The sequence below is a fragment of the Esox lucius genome, chromosome 21 (assembly GCF_011004845.1).
Source record: "Esox lucius isolate fEsoLuc1 chromosome 21, fEsoLuc1.pri, whole genome shotgun sequence".
NCBI lineage: Eukaryota > Metazoa > Chordata > Actinopteri > Esociformes > Esocidae > Esox > Esox lucius.
In genome coordinates, this window is record NC_047589.1 from 16,984,915 (window position 1) to 17,010,645 (window position 25,731).

General features: G+C 40.5%; 3 protein-coding genes across 8 annotated transcripts in view; 1 reads left to right on the plus strand and 2 right to left on the minus strand.

Moving 5' to 3' along the window:
• The first annotated feature begins 1,113 nt into the window (after positions 1 to 1,113).
• On the plus strand, positions 1,114 to 9,852 carry frrs1b (ferric-chelate reductase 1b). 4 transcript variants are annotated; one of them, XM_020041868.2, is made up of 16 exons: positions 1,114 to 1,221; positions 3,635 to 3,830; positions 4,137 to 4,291; positions 4,511 to 4,605; positions 4,782 to 4,929; positions 5,097 to 5,285; positions 5,402 to 5,500; positions 5,596 to 5,746; positions 6,007 to 6,120; positions 7,094 to 7,209; positions 7,380 to 7,466; positions 8,371 to 8,468; positions 8,586 to 8,644; positions 8,811 to 8,954; positions 9,474 to 9,541; positions 9,624 to 9,852. In XM_020041868.2, exons 1-16 carry the CDS (start codon positions 1,219 to 1,221, stop codon positions 9,714 to 9,716), a joined length of 1,815 nt encoding a protein of 604 aa, XP_019897427.1. In that variant the 5' UTR covers positions 1,114 to 1,218; the 3' UTR covers positions 9,717 to 9,852. The 4 variants fall into 4 exon arrangements, with proteins under 4 accessions (XP_019897427.1, XP_019897428.1, XP_019897426.1 ...); XM_020041869.3 differs by lacking the exon at positions 1,114 to 1,221 and adding an exon at positions 1,398 to 1,418; XM_020041867.3 differs by lacking the exon at positions 1,114 to 1,221 and adding an exon at positions 1,455 to 1,735.
• Positions 9,853 to 10,626: 774 nt separating this feature from the next.
• Positions 10,627 to 25,731, minus strand: part of palmdb (palmdelphin b) — a 31,469-nt gene continuing 16,364 nt past the window's right edge. The window contains exons 1-4 of one of the 3 annotated variants that reach the window (XM_020041866.3): positions 20,553 to 20,899; positions 12,114 to 14,229; positions 11,900 to 11,991; positions 10,627 to 11,828 (exon numbers count right to left, since the gene is read on the minus strand). In XM_020041866.3, the coding sequence (XP_019897425.2) occupies positions 11,748 to 11,828; positions 11,900 to 11,991; positions 12,114 to 14,118 (2,178 nt within the window). In that variant the 5' untranslated portion in view covers positions 14,119 to 14,229; positions 20,553 to 20,899 and the 3' untranslated portion in view covers positions 10,627 to 11,747. Of the gene's footprint in view, positions 11,829 to 11,899; positions 11,992 to 12,113; positions 14,230 to 18,746; positions 19,150 to 20,552; positions 20,900 to 25,731 lie in introns of those variants that run through there. The other 2 variants (XM_034289306.1, XM_010891126.4) reach the window with 2 other exon arrangements.
• LOC105022580 (palmdelphin-like) lies at positions 23,480 to 25,344 on the minus strand. Its single transcript, XM_020041870.3, has one exon. It carries the CDS (start codon positions 24,942 to 24,944, stop codon positions 23,748 to 23,750), a length of 1,197 nt encoding a protein of 398 aa, XP_019897429.3. The 5' UTR covers positions 24,945 to 25,344; the 3' UTR covers positions 23,480 to 23,747.

Here is a 25,731-nt window from a genome sequence, read left to right on the forward strand (position 1 = left end):
GCAAGTTACTTGGAAATTGCAGTGAGCTAAGCTATTAGTTACTCTGTCATGAATAAAGCTTCACTACACAAAGCTACCACCCAGTAGCAAGCTAAGTAACACAAACACAGCAGTAGGCTAGTTCATTACATAGGAAGCTACTTTAAGTTGTGCTAATTTCACATGACAAGAAAAGTAGCTTGTGTGGCCAAGCTACTTGGTAAATAAAGGAGTTCCTACTACTGAAAAGTTACTTGATTTTGGAAATAGTGAAGTTACCACCAAAATACTAAGTTACTAGCTAAGCTAGTACTGCCCAACAATGATAATACCGGTCAAAGATGGCGGCCGTATTTCTCGCGCCCCAGCAGCCAATGCGGCGTCTACTCTTTATTATGTCTATGGTTGCAACATATTGAGAGGGAAATACGTTTTTCAGTGTTCGCTCACAGCGCAGAATCAGATGGGCCACGACAGACGTTTTAGAATGATAAATAGGCTAGCATGAATTGAGCAGAAGTGACAGAGATGGAAAGAGGACTTCTGTATCCTTCTGGAGTAATAGCGCATGTTTCAGCATTCCCTGGTCCATGACACGATCTCCATGAGACGAGCAATGTAGTCAATTTCGGAATAATCAATTGGCTGATTTGTTCAATTTTCATAAAACTTCTAAACCCCTACAATTTTATAGAGTATCTAAAAAAAACATTTCCCAAATGTTGTTTTTTCCCAAAAATATTTCCCAAATCCACACTAACTCTCCTCGCTTATTATGTCTGTCTGCCAACCCATTTTAAATCTGTTTTCCAATACCTCAACACTTCCTTTGGCCATCACTCTTGTCACTTTCTGCAACCAATGACTGAATGAAGTGCAAAAAACTAAAACTTGATACTCATCACTCCTTTCACCTTTGTCTGAGATGCTTTGAGCTGCCTACCAGCAAAGCACTTTATTACATAAACGGTGAACGCATCGTATCTCTCTGTATACAGCGTCATCATATATGGTGTAATATATATATTATTATTATTATTTTTTTTTTTTCTAAACTACGTTGAATAACTTGCATTTACTTTTCCTTATTTACTATTACCCATGAGCACTCCAACGCCATAAAAGCCCTTTAAATGTCCTCAACCAATCAACTCTGCGATTTCTCCCTTATGCCAGTTTCTTATTTGACGGCGCATTTAGCGGAGCAGCCGATTTGAACTCACAAGCTGAAGTTGAGGCATGGTAAGCGTTATTGCTTTTATATTTAAAAATCGATTACGGTGTCTACTGTCCTAAAATAGGTGATTTGACTTTAAGATAGGATTGCGAAAAGCTTGGGCGGAAATATTGGGTAATATTTGAGTTCGAAGCTACATTGCGAAATGCTTTTATGTTTATTTTGGAAAACACGTCGAGACAACGCATTGTTGTTTTAATGAGTATGTACGCTACATGCTCTTCATGCGTGTGGAGTATGACTATTGACCTCGAATTTGTAAATGGTGTTACTAAATATGGAATACGATTTAGTACAATCTTGGAACGATTCGTTTTTTAATGGAATATTGAAAGCCAGAATTTTTATTTGCGATACCGCTTATTATTGACGGTGTATTTGACATGAGAGTTTGCCATGAAATAGGTTGCCTTATGTTATGAAGTTTTCTTATTGGAAATGTTTTGAAGTAGCCGTATCTTGGGACCTGTAAACTCCTTGATGTTACTCATTCTAACATTTGTTGCACCTGTTATGGGAGTGAGTGTCCTACTTTAATTGTCTAATTTGGCGTTTTCACAGTGTTTTAACTATCAGTCATTCTGAATGTATGTAATGCGAATTTTTATATATCCAGTTTGTCTGTTTTCCAATAGGAATTACAGTTCACTTTAAAAATCGTCATGATGTCACTTGCTGTTCTGGTAGCTTTGCCATGTTTTCCAGACGTTCTGACTGGACGATTCCTGAAAATGGAAGGGAATCTGGAATTGTTCTAAGGATATCTAGACCTTTTCAGAAAGTTACTTGAGTTTTCCACGTCTCTGAATAGGGGTTGAAATGGCTAGGTTCTACCAAACAAACGGTGTGTAGCTGGTGATTTAATCCCTTGTCAGTTAGTATTCTCAACAAAGGTTTGCTAGGTGGGCATTTTCAGAAAGTGATTTGTTTGCTAATAATGTGACTGTTATTCCCCTTGAAGGCCAACGTGGTAAAACTAGACCTTATGTGTAATGGTAAAACAAATTGAGACATTTTGTATACCTACTTGTGGTGTTTCCCAACCTTTTTCTGTTACGGTACCACCAACTTAATTTTGCTATGCTCTGAACACACTTGAAGTACCCCTTCATTTTAATTTTACTAGTAAGCCTAGATTGTCATAAGTGTTCTCAAGTACCCCCTTTTGATGGGCCAATTACCCCCTGGGGCCCTCATACCTCTGGTTAGGAACCACTGTAATGTAAACTATACATTTGAGTGTTAAAAACTCAGGGGTATTATTGCATTTCCTTAACACTGACAGTCTGACAGCGTAAGCACTACGTTTGAATTTACAATGAAGTGTGTAAAGTATTGACTTTAACCCCACTTGACTTGTGTATTTATTCACCACTTGAATTGTGTTGGCCAGTGGCTCAATACAGCCACTCCTCGTTATCTGTAATAACCAGCTCAGTACATTTATATCTGCAGTAGACTGATAAACCACCTCTAAACAGGAAGTCATGTGCCTCTTTCCACATTCTTAATCGCTGACCTTGTGTAATTACGGTGGTTCTGTGTAAGGAGTATTTCGTTTTGGTTAATCCTGGCATAAATAAAATGTCTGATTTCTTTTTTCCATTTTCAATGAATGTAAATGAGATCATGTAAAAGTTGGCTTTCCAAAGATTTTAATAACATAACTCATGAATGGGAAAAATTATAACCAATTATGATTACATCCCTTTTGATAATTGTATGTTGTACAATGCCTGCATACAAATCTAATCCATACAGTATTATACTTTATCAGCAAAGCTGCCACAGTGCAAAACTGCAATAAAACCATAGGGCACGTTGCTGGAAATGTTGTAAAAAATAGCTGGAGCATCTTGGATGCTTTTTTTCCAGACGGAAGCACAAGCTGTCTGAAGTAATCGTCCAAAGTGCGACCAAAGTCAATGGGTCGCTAATCTCTATCTTGACCCACTGACTGTCCCATACCTGCCTAACCACTGATCCTGTTTGCCAACACACGACTACCCTCCCAAGACTTGAGCTGTAGAAAATATACCTGTTTGGTAGCTCCGTTAGCAACATTTCAAGTTTGCTTTTGAGTGGGCAAATGTTCTGATCTTTAGTCTGTCATGTCTATGATTTTTGTGCAGCAGTCCACTAAATGCCCCTGAAATAGGACCCCACCCCTGACCGTGAAATTGTTCAGTTGAATGCCTGCTTATGTCGGTAAATAGAAATGTGCCGCAGTCACTCCAAGACCAGGATGGTCTACCCCTGTGATAGTTAACCCACTGTCATAATGGCCAAACCACGCCTATTTCTAAAGTATGTTCTTAACATCTGATATGTTACCATAAACCCCACACTAATACCCACAGCCTAAGGTTCAGGGCGTTATCAAAAAAGTAATTTTTTTTTTACCTTTTTGCTTTCCAGATGCAGGGTCCACGGCTCTTTCTGGTAGTTGTGGCTGCCTGTTTAATAAAGGAAGCCTCTGGGTTCCCAAATGGCAAAGTGTCTGTGGCCTGTGGAGATATGAAGCCCCAGCATGGTCATGCATCCAGCTCTAAATCTGCTCCTTATAACATCACTGTTGACCAAACCACATTCAGCCCTGGTGACCAGATCACAGGTAGGCTACTATTGATTTGTTTGCGGTTTTCTGTTTTTATAGGCACATTGCTGGTTGATATCCCACTTTGTGTTCAAAGGGGAGTTTATTCTCATCCATAACATCTGGAATTTTCCTGTAAATATGAAGTGGGTTTTCTTTGGCTCTGTGTGTTCCTATCAAAGTGAGGACATTTTTACCTGAGGTTAGGCTAAGTCTTAATTTGGCGGTTTTTCAATGCTTTTTAAATGTCCGGTCCTTACTTTGATCGCTATTTGAGCGTGTGTGATCAATACACTTCTGTGTTTCTGCTTTGTTTTCCGTTAGTGACCTTACAGGTTGTTCCCACGACTGAGGGTGCCGCATTTAAAGGTTTCCTGATTGAAGCCAGGGATGTGGAGAACCTTGACGGCCCCGCGGTCGGCTCGTTCAGCCTCCTCAACCCTTCCGAGTCCCAGCTCCTGCAGTGTGGCGACACCCAGGTAGTGACGACGTTACGCCCCCTGACAACGTTCTACTGAACTGTTAATTATGGAAGCGGATGATAAGTGTTCTAAAGCTGTTATCTGAAATTACTATTCAGGTGCATTTGAGTTTGCAATAGTATAATTAAGTCAAGTCGATACTTGACGCTTCAGCCACGCACCTCAGTGTTGTGTGACAGTGAGCTCATTTTTATGTTGAAACCTGTCATTTTGAAGGGATCTGCAGTAAGCCATACCAGCAAATCCAAGAAGACTGATATACAAGCCATGTGGAAGGCTCCAGAAAACCCTCCTCTGGGTGTCCAGTTCATGTTCGTATTAATCACATCTTTAAATGAATTTTGTCCTCTGATAATGCCATTCACTGAATGTCCTATTCCCTTCTAGTTTGTCTACTCTGTATACGGTCTGTGACTATTTGCTGTCAATGCTGCCAGTAAAGCATGTTGCTTTATTTGTAACGTGTCCTGTATTTCATATGTTTCAGGGCAACTGTGGTGCAGAAGTACAAAGTATACTGGGTGAAACTGCCAGGGCCGGTGGTGTCTCTGAATGGGGCTACTGTGGTTCCACCACCAAAGAGCACCACCACTGCTACTACTGCGCTAACAACGCCATCTGTATGGAACAAACCTGTGAGTCACACACCACCAGGACCTGCTTTAAGTATAGACCCAGGAGGCTGACCATGAATCAGCACGTTGTTTCCGCTGAAAGACTGGCTGTGGATGATCCTTATGGAAGATCCGTGGGGATTGAGACTTCACACAGCTGAGTCATCCCCTCTTTCTCTCTCCCTCAGTTCAGTTCAGAGGGGTGTGGCCGGAGGAAGTCTTGTCTGCGTGACCCGGAGGGATGTGACCCAGAGAGGGACCCCCTGTGCTTCTTCCTTTCGTTCACTCCCGAGGAGCACACTGTGCTGTTTGAGCTCAGTGGCCCATCCAGTGGATACATGTCCTTTGCTCTGTCCCAGGACAAATGGATGGTTGGTGTGAGCCTAGAAAAACTGAGGCTGCTTGGGGCTTGTGATTCACTTGTGTGTCATCTGCGAAATGTTGTGTGAAGTCTTCCGATAGAATTGTAACGAATTGGAGTTGTGACTTGTAGGGGGATGACGATGCCTACCTGTGTGTGCGTGATGGAGACCGTGTGGACATCAATGCTGCGTACCTCCCTGGGCGTACCGAACCTGAATTTGCCACTCAGGTACAATGTTTTTCAAATTTCTAGAAAATAGGCCTTCTGAGTGATTGCGACTGTACCTAACGGACTTTTGACCTATTCGTTCTTGTTCCCACTAGAATGTTTTGTCAGACATGTCTTGGCGTCTGGCAGATGGGGTCATCCAGTGTCGTTTCCGTAGAGAGATTCATCTCCCTGTTCATAATAGGAGCAGGTTCAGTCTGGACCAGAGCTTTTTCCTGTTCGTAGCTCACGGCCGGTCTGCTGATGGTACGGTTTTATTCTTTCTCTTGTGGCAGAAATACATGCTGGTACAGAGTGACTTCTACTTTAGTTAGACGAAACCCCCGTCACCTCTACATGTCATTGATCAATCTCCCTGCTTTGCTCTTGGTGGTGATCACAAACCTTGTATCACATGCCGAAACATAAGTGAATCGTTAAGGTTCTTTTTACCGCAGTTCTTAAATAACATGCTAGATGTGTTGTTAATGTACCGTCTTGATGCATCTTCATCCATCTTTATTTAGGTGTGGTCCACAGGCATGACCGTCAGCCGCTGATCTCTACTTATCAGACTGTCATCACAGGACCCCCTAAGGACCTTGCTGGTTCCAGATCTCCTCTGCTAATGAAGTTCCATGGTAAGACTTAACAGATTGGATAATAGAGGAAGGGCTACAACAGGGGTGTTCTAGGATCCCAATACATTCAAGGCTTAGCCCCGCCCAGATAGAACAGGGTTTTGAATGTACATGCTAGACGAAGATGTCCATGTACATACTAGCGGCCTATGCATATATATTTTCATAAAATGTGGTCAGTATTATAGATGCATAGGTCAGGGGCTATTTAATTTTTTTGGTCAATTTGATCTATTCATAAAAGATCTGGACCCCCCCAGCCTAACGAAGCCACTGGGCTACAACCGATTTTGCCCAAGAGCTGTGTGCATGAAGTCCATATCACTGTAGTCTACCGACTAATTCAACTGTTAACTGGGTTGTTCAACTGCTGACTGTATTCTACTTACTTTCTATTGTGGTTACTACAAAACCCAGCATATCAGAACCACAGTGGTTGAAAGAATACTACTTGCACCTGGGAGTGCCGCATTTTCTCCAATGCTCGGTGGAAACTCCCTCTACTAGAGACACTTGAAGTGGATTTAAACAAGTGGCCTGCTATGGTGAAATGTTTTAAAAGCGTTATGCATTTTCATCTAGAGGTTGCATGCTGTTTCAGTGACGGGGACTTGGTTAATTTAAGACCAACATTTGTTATCAATGTTGATTTTTGTTATCAGCCTGCAAACTAAAAGCGTTTGGAAGCCTGTGGTGTAAGTTTGAAGTGCAGTCTTAAAATATATTTGTGGAGGAATGCTTTATGCTCTTTCCCAATGTGTTCTTCAGTCCCATAACCTTCTAGACAAAGCATTATTAAAGTTGTTCTGTTGCGTGCCAAGCAGTCTGGGTCTAGAGGCCGAAGAAGGCCTCGTAGACGAGTGACTGTCTGACAATAAAACTTGAAGTATTAAACTGGAGTGTTGAACTGCAGTTGGTCTACAGTCTGTATATTCAATGAAGACGTGTGCATGTGTCCCCTCTGGATCCTCAGGTGTGTTTATGCTTGTGGCCTGGATGACCACTGTGACCACAGGTGTCATCATTGCCCGCTACTTCAAAATGGACTGGCCAGGAACAACACTACTCGGTCAAAGTGTATGGTTTCAGGTGAAGGGTTTCTAGTTTTGTCTCCATTAACAATTCTAACTTTTATTAGTTGATGGTTTGCATTTAAAATTTTTTATAATTGCCTCTTGTAAACTGTTATTTCAAGAAGCTTTTCACCACGATGGTAGCAATGGTGGTGATCATGAAGCTCTTTGTGAACGTATCTGCAGGTACACCGTGCCTTAATGATCCTGACTGTACTCCTTACCTCTGTGGGATTCATGCTACCTTTCATCTACCGAGGAGGTTGGAGCAAGGTAAGACTGGAGTAACTCCCTCAGTCAACACTAACCGGCTTAAGCGAATCCGTTCTGATTTGGCTATAGTTTTGTATATCTTTCGTTTGGGTGCCTGTGTGTCTTGAAATTGAATGCGTTAATGTCTGTTTTGGAACAAAATCATTTGGTTCTGTCATGTTATGTCCTTCCTCCCACTCCAGGCAGTGTGTCTTAGTCATTCTGTCACATGTCATCTGGCCCTGATGAGAAGAATGAGTGCTGTAGAAAGGCCAGGGAACTAATATTACAGAGTCAGAAAGCTGAATAACTAGCATTCCTTCAGTGTATTGTAAGGCTGTATTGGTGCACAGAGGTTTGTTAGAATTCTTTTGATTTGAAGTTTGTTCTCTGCAACCGTGTGTCTTAATGAATGCCTATAGCTTTTCAAAGTATTTTTCATAAGTCGTAGTGCTTTTACTAATACCAAGGCTGAAATTATCCAAAGAGCAAACAATGAAGTTGATCAGTGGTTAGGAAAAGCTCCCTAGCAGGGTTGAAACCTAGAGGGGAAACAGACTGAGGGGTGGCCAGGCTGTACTGCTTGGAGATTGATGTGGCCCAAAAGGCAATATACTCAATGTTTTACATGCTCTGGTGACACGCAGGTCCATAAATTAATGTGGCCTGTGTCCAAAGCCATTGAACAGTATCCAAGTCTGCTTCCTAATCAGGTGGCTAAGTTGCCTTACTACCAAAATTGATATTTTAAGATGAGTTCTGTGCTGTTCCCCTCAAAGACCATTAGAAGTCACTCTTCAAGTACTGCGGACTGAGCTGCAGAATACTTGTTGTTTGGGATACTACAAAAAGCATTTTTTTTGGAGGCTAGTTCTGTCTAGTCATCTATTGTAATACTGTTGCTCTGCTTTGCCATCTCCATCAGCGTGCTGGCTCCCACCCTTACCTAGGCTGTACTGTCATGGCTCTGTCTGTCATCCAGCCTATCATGGCCCTTGTCAGACCTGCCCAGGACTCCTCACGGTATGACCCACAATCATGCACAAATTGCTCCATTTCCAAGGTGCCTACATGTTATGTCATTGGGCCCATGGTCCAATCAAAGTTTTAACAGCAAACATGATTTCCCTCTCTCCACAGAAGAAACATTTTTAACTGGGCGCACTGGGGAACTGGCACTACAGTGCAGATACTGGCAGGTAAGGCAACACAACAATTAATGCATTTGACTGTTAGTGAGGGGAATGACCACAATGGTGTTACAAATTGTTAATTATGTCTATCGCTACAGCGGTTCAATTGTCAAATATACCGATTGCAAAAACCTCCAGCTGTCAAACAACCTGGCTATCTGTTGTGTTGTAGTGGCGGCCATCTTCCTGGGTATCCAGCAGCAGGCATTGCTACTCCCTGTGCCCTGGTCTACAGGGATCCTGGCTGGCTGTGTGGTCTGGGGCATCCTGATTGACCTTCTGCTGGAGTTTCACAATAGAGGCGTTATCCAGACAAGTTTGTCTATTTTTCTGCTTTGTCTCCCCTCTTAGATCGTTTGTCAAATGTTTCAGACCCATCCATTTTAGCTTCAAAGTAAGTTTTGGTCAACCAGCTTAGTTTAAAAAATAATTGTTGGCTGTTCTGCCGATTTGTTTGGCACCATTCCCTACATGTCAGGTTTCTCTCATAGACAAATGTTCTGAACTTTGTTGAACATTAGCCACCAATTTTGCTCTGATTGAAGATTAACATCTAGTGATGGAGAGGGAGGATTCAGCTTTTTACCTGAAGCTGGTATGCCTTGTCTAATACTAATAGGTCTGTGTTTTAGGATGTACTACTTAATCCAATATTAACATATTTATGTAAGTCTACATGGGTCCTTAATACTGTAATCAATTAGGCCTGTGTAAGTTACATCAGTTTTATTGATGGGATGGAACAACTCCATTTCAGCCTGAATCCATTAAGTATATAGAATAATTGAACAGCATGTTAGTTACTGGTACTCAAGTAAATCTGTCCTTTCTACAGCTGTCACTGTTTCTGAGGACAAAGAAAGCATTTTGAGTACTCACTTGGATAAAGAGCGACAGAGAAAGGTGAGTTTGTATTGTCTGTCTGTCTGTCTGTCTGTGTGTGTCTGTCATGTATAATACATGTGGAATGTGATTATTTTTTTAGGTGTCTCTGTTCCGGAAGATTGTCTTGGCTGTGTTCCTCGTGGGAAATTTTGGTTTTCTGTCTGGTCTCATCAACACCATTGCGAGTATGTGACTGAATGACACTTTTTTTTGTTGTGGAAAATTTATTGTATACATTTTGGATATGTTGCATTCTGCACAATTTTGCACATTACTACATTGTCTTTTTATAATTCCAATAAAAAAATATTCCTGAAGTGCCAAATGGATTAATATTTCTATTGAACATCTGTATGTACGTATTTTAATAAATGTTACCTCTACTTGCAACTCAGCTTCAAATCGGATTTTGCTAAATGCTTAATTATGTTTTGACTAATCTCGAGTGAATGACATTCATAACTAGTGGTGTAAGTTGAAAAGTTCGAGATTTAGCTTTGTTAACAAAAAATCACATGGGTGTTGGCTCGGGAAACCTGAAATTGACTTCCACAGGAATGTAGGCTACTTTGAATTTCAAAATAAACTTAAATGCTAGTAAACTATGAATTTGTATCCTTCTCAGCAGAATATTTCCTGTGTTCAGTTTAAGGAGTTATGTCTCTGGATTTTGATCAAATGTGTTGAATAGTCATGGCTGGCTTCAATAAGTATTCTGTTTTAACCATCCAAGAACATTTGGAAAGCTAGGCTCAGGTGCAGTAGGTCACCAGAATACTTATAGCCTCAAGACAGCAGTGTGTACTCTTTATACAGGTGAACACCTCCCAGTATCTGAACTGTTTTAGCTTTGCAACTTTACAGCTGAGTCTTGCTTTGGTGTTGGAACCAGGCACATTGGTATTTGGTAACAGCTCTGGTGGGATAAAATTCCGGAGGCCGGTGTGGGCATAGCAGCAGCGTAGGAGGAATTTTGTGAATAAATTGTATATTTTCAAATTGTGTTAAAAGGTTCTGCAATTTATTATTATTTTTTTGCTCCCCCCCCCCCCCCCCCCCCAGCTTTTTCACTAATATCTTCAAGAAAGACTTGGTCAAGTGTATTCATATGCAGTATTTATTTTTATTTTTTGCACTAATCTAAAGAACACTTGCAGAAAGGAATAAATGGAAAATCACTTGCAAAGTTATTTACTCTCTTTTGCATTTTAGGTCTTTTCATACAATTTAAAATGCTAACTAGCTATACTGGTGATTTTGTATTTAAGCAAAACTGTCACAAGTAAGCATACAAACATACAGTACTTTATGGAATGAGACAATGTCAATACTTTTTGTCACATACTTAAATGGCAATTCAGTAAAAATGTAGCTCATTAAATACATTTTGAATCGGCTATTTCTTTGAAAACTGTAAACATCAGACTTTTGTAGGGAAATGCACTATAGAAAAGTTCACTTTTAAAAGGTGTGTGTGTGTGTGTGCGGGTGCGTGTGCGTGCTTGGTCTTGATTCTGTAATTTGTAGAATTGGGAATTAAAAACGTTTTTCAAACTCACATGCTCTTTTAATATTGCAGATTTTTAGCTACTGATTAAATATACTAAAAATAAATTATATTTGGATATATATTTTATGCCACATCAATATTTCTGAAAAACACTGTACGAAAATACAATAAATATAAGCTTTCCTTTTACCAAGACAATACATCAAATATATTTTCAGATTTGCTTACATAAAATAAAAATGTTAACATCTGTGGACTAAACATTACATTCATTTAACATTCAGGCATCTTGGCGGGCAGACACTATTTCCTGGCTCTTTAACCAGAGAACTTGATAACATTACAGAAGCAGCATGTGTGGATTAATGTCAAAATGTGAATCAAACATGAGTTTTTAGTACTACATTAAAGGGGCAATCTGTGATTGCTACATTTCTTTTACTTCTAAATGTATATCAATTTGTTTCTGTACAACCTATAAATGCCCCATAAGCTTAACTCAACTATACTACATCAAAATGTTTAAAACGATTTGTTTTGCATCCCCTGCTCTGTCTATGAACTTTGATTTCTCCATCCCCATCCCTCAGCTGTTTAGCTGATACCACTGTCTTGTTTGAACTCCAGATTGCCCCTTTAAGTCTTGAATCAGCTGAAAGTGGACCAACAATATTTTCACCAGCAACTGAAGGTATCATACTATTAGTCCCGTCTTCACTCTGCAAACTCCCCGGCCTCCCAACGCAGTGCTAGGGCACTCTTGCGTCTTCCCCCTGCTCCGTACGCTTCGGGATACTGAGAGACAAAAACACACCGGATTAGCTGTATGCTTTTGTCGCATGTCGACTCAATATCGGTTCACTTACTCTGTGATCACAGGAGAGGGAGGAGCGGTCCATCTTGTATGCTGTTTTCATTGGTGATGATGGCGAAGATTTAGACTTCCATGGTGCATCACCTGAAATACAGCCAATAACAGTTCTTTTAAGTTGATCAATATCCATACAGACTGGCACAACATATTTCCGCTGAGTTGGGGTCATGAGTTCTTCCTAAGAGACCAACTTCATATTGACTTACCTTCAAATGACAAGCTGTCCATGAGCTTTTCCCCCGCCAGACCTGTGGCGTTGTACCTCCCTTTTGTATAGATGCTTGCTCTTTCTCTCTTTAGCTCCTCTTCACGCTGTTTCACCATCTTGATCTCCTCGTCCACCAACGACATCTGGCTCCTGGAGCGCAGCTTGAAGAAGGGGTTGTTGAGAAATGTTGATGAGCATTCCTGGCTCTGCTGTTCACTGGCGGTGGTCAGGCAGAACTCTGAGGCGCTCCTGATGATCAGGTTCGAAGTCTCTAGGATGATGACGTTGGCGCTGGATTTCTCATCCGAGTGCCACTCGTTAGCTCGGGCTGTGTCTTTGGTGCCATGTCTCGGGCTTCCTTCCGGTTCTAGTATGATGATACTGTTGGCAGGCAGATCATGTTTCAATGCTCCCTTTGCTGGCGAAGATGTAATAATGAAGGAAGGAGTCGTTTGGGACCTGGGTATTTTGAATCCTGTGTCCTCCATGCTGTCATATGTCTTCCTCTTTTCATCAACATCCTGACACAGCTTTGCTGGGAGAAAAATAACTGGTCTGGTGCTTGTTTGGGGACATTCTGTAGGTTTCATCCCATTGGGGAAACCCCTGTCTCGCCTGAAGTTGTCGTCTTTCTCCATGGCCAGGCGGACCTCCCTCTCCATTGGGGTCTCTGGGAACTCTTCATAAGGGGATCTGTAGCTAGAATCCCCCAGTCCTGAGTCCTCTGAGCAGGGGCTGAACTGTGTGTGGGGATATTCACCTCCACCAAGTGCCAAATTCTCCAGGCTTGTATCTCTCATTTTGGGCCTTTCGATGTTTCTGACTGGGGTGTACATGAAGCTGTGGCTGCCTGATAGCGGGCCGCTCTGCTTTGTGGTTGGTGAAAGCACCATATTCTTGGTCTGCTCTTCCATCTCCCGCCACTGTTTCCGGGCCAGTTGGAAGTCCACATGCTCTGTGCTGACATTTTCACTCTTAGTCTCCTGGATTACACAGAAGTCCTTAGGTAGCTTCTTGTTAGGATCTGCCAAGCAAGATATATTGTGCCTTAAAACTTTGCAATTTTCCTCCTCGTCTTCCGAGATTTTGGACAGGCTTTGGAGCAGTGCTGCCGGATTGTATGTCACTTCCTTTGCAATACCTGTAAGATAATCTGGTTGCTCCAACACCTCCACTTCCTCTTCCTTTGGAATGTCAACACACACTTCTTCCTCGTTATTATCAATGTGGTTGTCATTGTTCTTCACCTCAACCTTTTGGACAAAGAGATCCTGCGCACTTAGTTGGAGGCTATCAAGGTAGTCATCGTCATCCTCATGGTTGATTGAGGAGGAAAATATTGCCCTCCACTTATTTGCTCCATCTTCACTGTCATCATCTGAGGAGGCTTCTGCTATCTCAACACGAAGACATTCATCCTCCTCATCTGGGGCCAGATCATGACATGACTCATTGGAGACATCTGACAGAGCCTCCTCTCTTATGTACTGTTCTAATAAAGACTCCTCTGGGACGTCGTTGACTGGGGATTCTAATGGGCCAAATTGAGTGACTTTTGTATCATTATCCTCTCCATCTTCTCTGTCCTCTGGGCTGGCAACAGTTTCTTCAGGTGGTTCTAATTCTTGGGTGTCCTGTCTCTTACGATGAGCTTCATTCTCATACACACTGTCAACACTGGATGGTGTGTCAGAGATAGACGAAGTGATGGATTCATTGCGGTTGAGTTCTTCATGGCCAGACAAAGTCTCTTGTTGAAATGGGTTACCTGTGCATAGCCCATTTCCCAAGTTATCTAGCTCATCGATCATGCTAGCTGGTAAATCTGCTATAATGTCAAGCAGTGCTTTCTTTTCTATAGATTCCATTGAGTCTGCCTCTAAACAGACTTGTTCCTCTTCTGTTTCTTCTAAATCATTTTTCTTTTCAGGTGAATCAGTTACAGAGGTTTCTTTTTCGTAGGCAATTACGACGGTCATCTCAGTTTGTTCACTGGTCTCCATGGTTACTGCCTTCGAGAGGAATCTGGATTGGTTTGGATTGTGATTCTGAGGGTTAATGCAACCTTCATTCAGTTCTTTTCCAACCGTCTCACTTGCCTCAGTGGTAGCTTTCTGAAAGAAAGGAATATTTATCTGTCATTAAGGGACTTTGGGAATTGTTATTCGTTACACCCCAACTGATTGCAGTATTGCGGTGTTTGACACTTTATATGAATATCAATATAATTGTATTTATTCTCTCTCAACGGTTTACTCCCTCTTCCTTTATCCCAAGTTCACATTTGTTATATTGTTCTCTTATTTCCCAAGCGATGGGTAAAGCCTTTCATATGCAGCTCCATTAAGCAAACACTAGTTTATTACACTGACCTGCATTTTACACAAAACAGTCAAAAGATAGAGTTTTTTCTTGATTCTAAGTCTCACAAAAGGAGTTGCCATTCACTCAGATATGTTTATGAGATGCCAGTGATGTCACACATCACTGTAATATGAAGAGAAAAACCTAGTTAACCTGGCAAATGTTGAGGATGCAGGTAGTGTCAGATCAGGGTGCAGATAAGTCTAAAAACCCCATTCTGTCTTCAGTTTTGCAGCCTTAATAAGTCTAAAAAGATATGCTAAATTTTTTCACACAGTACTACACTGCTCAAAGAATGAAGGGGACACAATCATCACAGTATAACACCAAGTCAATTAAACTTAAGGGATATCAATCAGTCCAGTTAGGAAGCATAAGCGATTGTTAATCAATGTCACCTGTTTTTGGTGCAAATGAAAGTGACAACATGTTCACACGAGAGGCAACAGCAAGACAACCCCCAAAAAGGGAATGGTTTTGCAGGTGGTGCCCACAGACAATTGCTCTCTCCTTGTCTTTCCTGACTGATTCTACTCTAGTTTTGTGTTTTGCTAGTGTCCTTGTCACTACTGATACCTGCAGCCCATTCAAGGTTGCACAGGCAGTCCAGCTCCTCCAGGATGGCACATCCATACGTGCCATCGCAATAAGGTTTGCTGTGTCTCCCAGTACAGTCTCAAGAGCAAGGAGGAGATACCAGGAGACGGACCATTACACGAGGAGAGCTGGACAGGGCCGTAGAAAGGGCATCAACCCAGCAGCAGAACTGGTATCTGCTCCTTTGTGTGAGGATGAATGGGAGAACCCTAGAAAATGATCTCCAGCGGGCCACTGGTGTGCATGTTTCTGTCCAAACTGTCAGAAACACTCCATGAGGGTGGCATGAGGTCCTCTAGTGCGACCTGTGCTTACAACCCAGCATCGTGCAGCTCGATTGGCATTCGCCAGAGAACTCCACCATTGGCAGGTCTGCCCCCTGGCGCCCAATTCTCTTCACAGATGAGAGCAGGTTCAATGCTCGGCCTCATGTGGCCAGAGTGTGTAGGCAGTTTCTGGATGATGAAGGCATCGATGCCATTGACTGGCCCTCACGTTCCCCAGACCTGAATCCAATTGAGAACAGCTGGGATGTTATGTATCAGTGCATCCGATGTCACTAAGTAGTGCCACAGACTGCCCGCTGATGCCCTTATCCAGGTCTGGGAGGAGATCCCCCAGGACACCATCCACCATCTCATCATGAGCATGCCAGAAGTTGTCGGGAGTGCGTACAGGCACATGGGGGCCATTGAGTTGCAGTGTCACATTGAGTTGCCGTCACATTGAGTAGCCGTGATTAAATTCAAGTTGGAACAGCCTGTGATTTCAATTGTTCACTTTGATTTTCAATGTGCGTTTGAATCCAGACCTTGTTATGTCATTTTGTTCTCAACAAATTGCACCATGTACAGTAAAGATTTTAATCTTTAATGTATTTTGTTAATCGAGACCCGATGTGTGATTTAATTATATATTTTTTGAGCAGTTTACTTTCCAAATCATTAGTAATAATGTATTTACACCACAGAGTTACTGCTTTGAAAAACCACCTTTGACCAAGGCAGATTTTCACATCTTTGTCTTTTGATTCAGAATAACTCCCCAGTCTCTATTAATGACAACATCCATATGCTGCCAATATAATGCTTACAAATACAGACTTACCAAGACTTTCACTTTCTTGTGTTGTATTGTATTTGTAGAATTAAACTTACAGGCCAAACATTTATTTGCAGTGTCTGGCAGTATTACAAAACAGCCTTGTTGCAGAGTGTTTGATCTTGAGTCTATTCAGTCATAACTTTGTTACCCTAATAGTTCAGTAGAATCTCGACATTATGCACACATGTAATGGTTGACAAATGTGCTTTCTACCAGGCATTAACTGGGATGTGAGAGAATATGCAATCAATACATCCTAATTATTTTATTATATATACATTTCAATTTCATATTCACAATATTAAGTAGGGACTTTGAATCAGTAGGGAAAAAAATCAACATCCCAACCCATTTCAGATTACAGTTTTACAGCCATAAAAGCCTGGGAAATGGGTATTAAGACTTTTCCTAGGAACTGTATAAGTCTATTACTTCTACTCTAGTAATTTCACCTGAAAACATCAGAAAGCTGTCCAAGCAAATCACACTAGTACTTTTCTATCTATGGCCACTTTACACTTTGTTCCAAATACATGGAAAACAAAACAGAGAGGCTTCAGACGTAATTGCAGAGGAGTGAAAAAATCATAGTTGTCTATTTACTATTGAAGTGATTCATTTGACAAAGTGGTTTATACACAGCAAGGGTGAACAGAACACTAGCTTTATCAGCTTAGGTGGTTCTGGCTCCAGTTATGTAAGACTGCGGGATTGACTCCCACGCTGTGGTGTGTCCCTATACCCTTTCCCATAGTCCCTATGTTACAACTGCACCCCCAGAAGAGAGACAAAGTGCCTGCTAATTGGTATTTAGAGAAACACTTGCAAAGACCAGAACATTCTAAGCTGAACACACTCCACATGCATTTTCAATCAATTAAGCAACTAGGAAAATTAACATGTCTGCTTATATAAGTCTAATGATTTTGTGGCCTAGGTTGGTATATTTCTCTAAGCTGCTGACCAAGGGATTGAATGGGTTTGAGTCAGCATCTTCAGTATCTCTTTAAAACATATATTCATTGTTTCTTAAATATTCTGTAATAGTAGAAATTCACAAATTGGCATCAGCTATGCAAAGTTGTGTGTAGTTTATGAAATACTCATGTTCAAAATATTTCTTATTTCAAGTAACTTCATTAAAAATTGGTGACAACACCAAAATAACTGGTTGTGACAGGAATAAACTGAGTCTCCATGATTTCCTGTTGTTTGATTGGGCAAAAAGTGTCCCAATTAGCATCTATGTTTTCTCCCAAAGAGTCCACTTTTAACAGGCAATGACTGATTCATGGAATAATGAATACTCCCTCTGACCCATGCCCTTAACTCCAACATTTTGTGGGAGAAGGGAACAACTATATTAAGTGGGATGTGGTGTTATTCTCTCTTAAAGCAATCATTTCCTAGGAATCCACACTTGGGATTGAGCAAACTCATCAAAATGTCTGTTCTGTGTCCTGTTCGTTATGTCAAATGTGTCATTTGTTCGACCCCAGCGTGCACTTAGCCTCTGACAGTTGCGTTTGCCAACCCCGGTGCCAGGGACATGCCCACATCCAACCCTGAGCTATAGCCTCTTTCACACCAAAGCTCAGCGTATTTAACAGGATAGATAGTGTGAGCTGCTGACTCCAAACAGCAAGGACTGCCAAAAGTAATTCATAATAAATCCGTAATCCTCATCTTTACTATGGCTTTCTTTACAACTGCCACTGTAGGCAAATTCCTTCGTTGTTCCAGAATTGTTGCTACACAAAACACTGTGAACAAGATGTGAAGAGTGCCTGTTATTAGCTATTATTATCATGATTGTTTTATTTGTTTGTTTTGACATTGTCTGATAAATGAATTCAAAGATTAAGTCTGCATTTTTATTTTAAAAAAAATACCATACAACTTGCTTATTACCATGAATGTGTTTTTGAGATAAGAGCTTTTAATTATTGAACATTTTGCTAGTTATTATTCATCAGGGCACCACAATGGGATATAATGCATCCATTGTTAGCCATCTATCTCCCAACTATTTATCTAGCCGCCATCCTCAACTATCTGTCTAGCCATCTCTCCCAGCTGTCTCAGGTGATGACTTCTACGTAGTCAGGATTATGTAGCTACCAACAGAGATGAAACAGGCCTTCATTTGTTCCCGCTGGTTGACCAAATCCCACACAGTAGCTACATAATCAGCACCCTGCAACAATACTGTAGGATAAAGGGGAAATTTGTCCAAGCTTTCTGTTATCCAAGTCAAACACAAAAAGGCATTTCATCCAATCAAAATGATCGACAGAGAGGTCCAAGGCAACCCTCAGTGGGCAGAACACTTAGTGTACAGCTCTGCTCAGCTAGTGCGCTAACTACTTCTAGAAGTTTCCCAGCACAGGCTCGGTAGTCTTCATATGCAATAAATAATGCAGCGTCAGTTTGATGATTAACATTTTCCACAGCCAGAGACAGGCAGAACAGAGGTGTTAGAACAGAACGGGACACCATACCCATTGAAATAGAATCAATATTTGAGTCATTCCAAATTGTAATTGCATAACCCTGTGTTACTTACCCAAAGCTTCCAACAGATGAGCCAAAAGGAGATCATCTAGATGTTACTGGTCCAAACGAGCCAAACACAACTCTGTACAAAAAACACCTAACATGAACCAAGAGAGACTGTGTTGTCCTGTGGGAGAAATACTCAGCCTTGATAATTGGTCGGCGGTATTGATCAGCGAATGGAACCCAAGGACTAAAGGGCCACTCTATTGGCTGAGCTGTGAGGAGTTTGACACTGTAGATTGGTGTTCCTCCGGCTATTTCCTAATCATTGACGTTGATCTGGTGTCCCACTTCACTTCCAATCACTGAACGGCCATCGAGTGTCAATGTGTCATTCATGGATTTTTAGCAAGCTAGTCAATAACGACCAAGGTCAGAGTAAGGTGATATTTCCTGCATGGAATGTGACATGATTGTTAGGCTCCAGCTTGATAAGTTTCTTTAAATCCGACTTCAGCTAAATGTCTGGTTGGACAGGCATGGTGCTCTGCATGAGCCACTCTTCTTATTAGCTTCAAGGCTCTTCTTTATACCAAAGGAACCATGATTGTCTCTGGAACAGAACAGACTGTGAAGAAACACTTTGGTGCGTGGGTTTGCAACTTGAAAGAAACTGTGAAGTGAGAGAATTAATTTCTAAGAAACCTTGAACCCTGCAAGGTGAGCATGTTAATGTTTTCTGAGGTTTGCATTGAATATGATAAGAATGTGAAGTTTGTCCTCTGCTGTTGATATGTAAAATCCTTAATATTAATTACTCTGCATACAATAGTAGTGAGATTTGTGAATGAAATTATTTGGACGTTATGTATTAGTGACATTTTGTATTGATACATTTAGCATGTCTCTTTGCTTTGTTCACTGTTTGAATTTAATGAGAATGTTATTTGGAGATAGTGTTGCTGTACACTTCTAGCTAGTGAGGGTAATTTTCATTGACCCCAACAGCAGCACTTGATTTAGAGTCACAGCCTCTATAGTGTCTGTCTGTCTCAACAGGCTGCAATGACTAAATGGGGTGTTAGTGACAGATGCCTATACAGCAGCTAGCTATCTGCATAGTCAAGACTAGCTAACACTTATCTTCATTTGACTGCCAGGCACCAAACTATAATGTAAACGTAATGGAATGCATGCGTGGACATTTCTCCTAAACAGGTCAGTTGAAGTTGACATGACATTTGTAAATATTGAAAATGTCAAAAACAAGAAATGAAATGAATAGAGAGGAAGGTACGCATGCATTTTATGAATGGTATGTACTCTGCAATCTTTCCATTCAAAGGTTTTTGGTATTGTTTCTGAGACCCAGATTAAGTTATAACTTAATTATGATAACATTTGCAATCTGTTTTTCAAATCCTACATTTTTCTTAAGAGGTAATTATATTTGTAGAGAGAACACAGCAGTGAAAATGAAAATCAATTCAATCCCGAATATACAGGAATACATATATAGGAATACCTTCACTTTGTTGACATTTCAGTAAAATGTGTATCATTTGGCTTCATTTTGTTAATGAATTGCAAACATCAAACCGTTCTTGACCAACCTCGGTGAATCTATATACCAACTGCCACGCACACACACTCCATACCAACACCCACTTTTAGTTCAATATCTATATGACGCCCATTCACCATCATCACCCTTTTAGACCATCACAACAAACACATGCAGCAAGTCAATACAAGTTACATAATGCAGTAGCACAGCTCTGGTCTATGAAAACAGCAGGTAATTCTAGGACCTGTCAATACTCTTTAGAAAAACACAACTTCTACCTCTGTGTTGTCATTGTTCTCATCCTACCTTTTAACAGTACAGCAGCTGATTGTAGACTGGCTCTGGAAAACTGTTAGCCTGCTGCCCTGTCGCTCTGTATGCTCACACACTAGAATTCTGATTCTGTGTGCGTGTATGTGTGTGTGTGTGTGTGTGTGTGTTAGAGCGAAACAACCAATAGCAGAGCAGTGAGGCTGGTGCAACGAGATGCTCTCTCCCTCATATTTTCCCGTGCGCACACACACTTGTCGCACACAGTGTACCCGAGTCTTCTCTGCTGTGTGTAGGGTTGAGAATGCTGATGGTTTGTACTGAGGTGACCCTATGATGCATTCACCATCAAAACAGATACCTAATGTTCAAAAAAGCTACCAACTGTCTAGTATTTCCTTTCCCAAGGTTTTTGTGGTATAACTGAGAGGTTGTGTATCTCAAGTTAAAAAATGTCTATTACGACAGAAACAGTATCAAACAATTGACTGAATTTATGTAAATCAATTTATTGTGTCCATTCTGTTTTTAATGTTGTTAGATTATATGAGAACACCATTATTTTTTACATTATTATTATTACCAATGGCATTAATATGCTAAGTATAACATCTTGATAGTAGAAGTACAAACAGCAGCAGCATATGCAAGGTACTGTCGACACACCCTTATTGAAATGGCAGCTTTTGTTTCCATAAAGGCTGAAATCAATGCAAATCATGTCAGATCTTTTTTGCTTTTGATTATAATATTAACAATACCAACAACATGAGTGTAAAATTAATGGATCCTTTTTCAGACAAATCACATTCGAAAATATACACAAAGGTTACTTCCCATCACCTGAGATCATTTAGAGTAATTCTGATTAGCCCTAAATAAAATCTGCTGTTCCTGTAGGATTTCCTTTAAGGTTTCTTGGTTAAATACTGTAGAGATAGCAATGGACCACAAGGAGCTTACACAACATTTATGAGATCTCATGTATATCCTGATCTTAAGTTACAGATCAAGAGAGTAATATAAAATCATTTTGAAGGCATTACATAAATCATAGAACACTGAAGAACTTAAGAAGTGAAGGAAAGATGTCACCACCAGGTTATAGCAAAGATCATGATGTCCCTCCAAAATTAATGATAGGACAAGAAAGCTTATCATGGGGTCTACCAAGAAGCCACCAGCAATGTTTAGCTGCAGGAATTCTTGTCAGAATCTGGGAAATGCATAGTAGAATTATTCTCAAGTCTGAGCTGCGGGGTAGGGTGGGAAGACTGAAACCATTTCTCACAAAAAGAACATAGAATCCAGGATACATTTAGCACAAGACACATTCAATCTCCCAAAACCTATGGGAAAAGGTATTATGGTCTGATGAGAACTTTTTGGCTAAAAAAGCCAACATGGGTCAATGTAAACAATATGTACTGCCAGACTTGGTGGCGGCACCAGCATGTTATGGGGCTGCTTGTCTTCAGCAGGTACAGGGAGTCTGGACCAGATAGAGGGGATAGGAATAGCTCCAAATATCAAGCTATTGGAATTTGAAATTTAAATTATTGAAATGTATATTTACTTTAGGTCACTTTGGCATTAACACATTTCCACAGCCATTTCAGAAATGAACAGCAACTATCTTTGCATTCATATTGTGGCTAAAAGAATACTGCACCTACAATTAATTAAAAAAATTGGCATACTATAAGATGTGTATAATTGACATACATTAGACATGATCAGTGTTACAAATCAATGCACCATCTTCGCAATCCATTATAATATTATTTAAATTATATTATAATGGATTCTCAGTCTATTTCTGACTGAGAATCTCTCAGTGGTCTTTCTCTTAACAGAATCCTGTATCTGGTGAGCAAAGTAGTGTGTAGAAAAGCCTGTTCCTTTTCCATATTCTTCATAGCATAGTAACGGCAGGGATGGGAATCAATCACTTTGCAGGTTATACTTTTTCCTCTAGTTTTGCCATTCTCATTTTTATAGCTGTGGAAAGAAACAAATGTAAATATTTCAGTTTAATTGCTATATATATATATATATATATATATATATATATATATATATATATATATATATATATATATATGCATATAATATCTATGTGTGTGTGTGTATATATATATATATATATATATATATATATATATATATATATATATATATATATATATATATATTAAATACTTAAATTATCAATCTTTGCAAACATACAGTTTTCTAATTCCCTGAATGTTTACATGATATAAGAAAAACAACCAGTTTAAATCCTTATATACTACTAATTTAGTATGCATAAATCTCCAAGATGTCATTAATCATGAAAACAAATAATCCTAAATATTGACTAGAATTTGAGAATTTCTTTTAATTCAGATTCACAAAATTCACAAAAAAAGTGGTGCAAAAAAAGTTATGTAAGAGTTTTTTTTTTAATTCAGATTCACAAAATTCACAAAAAAAGTGGTGCAAAAAAAGTTATGTAAGAGTTTCTCAAGCATATGCCATTTCCGGTTCATCAGCCACTGTCATGAATTTTGAGAAAGCTTAGAAAGAAATATCCAAGGACAGGCTTGTCAATAGAGACCACACAATGAGCAAAAACAGAAGAACATTTCCTTGAAAATCAGAACCCAATTTAACATCTCCACCAAGGCAAAACACTAATGATGAGTGAGATTCAGAGTGATTTCAGAGGGTAAGTTTTGAGCCTAAGCATTAGTGATTACCCTTATAACTCAGGTAAATTGTTGTTAGAATAATGAAAACGGCAGTGTAAGAGCATGGGTTTGGCGGTATTAGTCAAATATCTTTAGTCATGTTTTACTTTAGTTTGATCAAAACCTGACTGCAAAAACAGGATAAAATGACCAATTTGTTTTAATTAGTGGTAGAAACAAACATTATGTAGAGCAGTAGCATTAGAAAGCACACAAATACACACCAAATGACAAAGCAATTTTATTGTTGATATGTTCAGCCTTATGGCCACTGAGTGGCACTAAAGTCTCAAAAAACCAAGTGAGCAAAACATCATTACATAATTCTCCCATGTTTTTTTTCTTAATCAAATCTGACTGCCAATATGAAGTAAAGCCGGAAGAGGTTAAAGACAGCCAAAGCGTAGAGAATTTTGGCATCAGCCATAGCATGAAGCTCACAAGATCACAGAGGGAGAGTGATAGGTTGTGAGCGTAGGTGAGAAGGGAAGCAAGGTTAACGATTGATGAGAGAGGCAGAGGGACTGACAAACCCATATAACAAGTAGCATTTTTTTTTGCCCGTGTTGATACCTACAGTCGTGGGGTCTTCTAAGAATGAAGTCTGTCTGTTCTGGCGTGGACTCTGCTTGCCAGGTTTGTGGGTGAATGTGGGCAGGTGTTGGAGATTGTTCCAGTTCCAGTGATCTCTAGTATCGTCTGTGTTACTGCATCTGGCTGTGGGTTGAAAGATCTTGCTTTGGTATCCCTGAGGGTGGTACGAAGGCATGCTGTTGTTATCGTCTTCACCATCACCGCTGTTCCCAATGACGACCAACTCGGCTTGGAGATTCTCGTCATCTTCCTCCTCTTCAGCGTTCTGGTAGCCCATGAAGATCATGGTCACTGGTTCAGAGTCCACATGAGGTGGCGAAGTGTTCACCATGTTGAAGGAGGACTCAGTACCATCGGTGTAGAATGGAGACTGACGACTGCTGGGGGAGACTGGTGACTGCCTATCCCAATCCGTCACAGGGTTCTCTATCAGCGGAATGGGAATGCGGCTTTCTCCTGAACTATGAACTGTTACAATAACCGGGCTGAGTCTGTTTGTTTCTGGGTGTAGGGATGAATCGCCACTGCTACCATTGATAAGGCTCTGTCCAGATTGAGGCTGCAGTAGACGCTCGTCACCGTGGAGGTTAGGAATGTAAGGCAGGGCGGGGCTAGCCCCCTCTTCCCTGCTCTGATCTCCATCTCTGGCCGGGGTACCTGGAAGCGTCTGTAGAGGACAGGCTGGAAGATGCAGGGTCATACTGGAGGTCTGTTGACTATTGGGCCTCGCAGGACTGTTGCTAACATGTCCTTGCTCAGGCTTCCATGTGTTGGTCAAGGGCCTGCTGGTGTAAGGGGCAGCGTAAACAGGATTGTGGTACTGGACTTCAGACGGGACCTTTGCATCACTGGCCTGGCGCAGAAGTTCCTCCACCTCAAGGTTACTCATTTCGCCCACCGGCCCCTGTTTCGAGGACTCCTGTCCATCAGAGTGTAGGGCATAGACAGACTTCCTTCCATCATCGAAAACCTTCAAACCCTTCTGTTTAAAGTCTTCTGGAGTGAGAGTGGCCGTGGACACAACTTGGCTCTCTCCTGTTCTCATGTCCTTCGCTACGTTGATCTCCATAGCAAACATAGCTACTGAGAGAGAGGACATAGGTCGGACAACAGCTAGAAGACCAGGAGTTTAATTCAGATATTGGAAATTACTGCACAAATGTACTGTAAGCTATAATTCCTGAGGCCATGTATTTACAGTGTGTTAAATAATTAATACAAGTTAAAAAAGCTGAAAAAACATTAATAAAACATGTCATTTCTGATCAATGTTTGCTTATGTTGCTCATATAAGCAGAATAAACTCCTCCATTTACAGTGGACCATGTGACTTTCTAAATGTAGTGGTTTTGTATCCTTTTACATCCTGGATTAGTGAGCAGTTGAAGTGCATTATAGAACTCACTTCTCCTAGCCAATAAGCAACAAGTATTCTTCAATACTGAGGTATAAAGTCATTGAACTAAATTCACTTTAATTAACATTGGCCAGACATTGACTCCAGAATATATGGTTGATATACCCTGATTTGATTCTTCCCCATCAGGTCCTTTGTGTGGATCTGCCATTTTTCTCAGTGGTCTGCTGATAGGTTTGAGAGATTTTGGCATCTGGAAGTCTGGCATATCTGGAATCGGTGAGTAAATGTATTGGATCGGGTCTGTAACGATAACAAGCCAGTCAGATCTAATGTTCCATTATTTCACCAGTAAATGTTAATATCAAATTTTAATATAGAATGTTAATTTTGAATACATGTAAAAATGGTGGTAGGAAGATGAACAGGTAATTATTTACCTGCCTGGTATTCAGCAATTAACTCCTGTGTAGAGATAGGTGTTCAATATCAAAACTGATAGAAAGGACGATGTGAAAAACCTCATCAA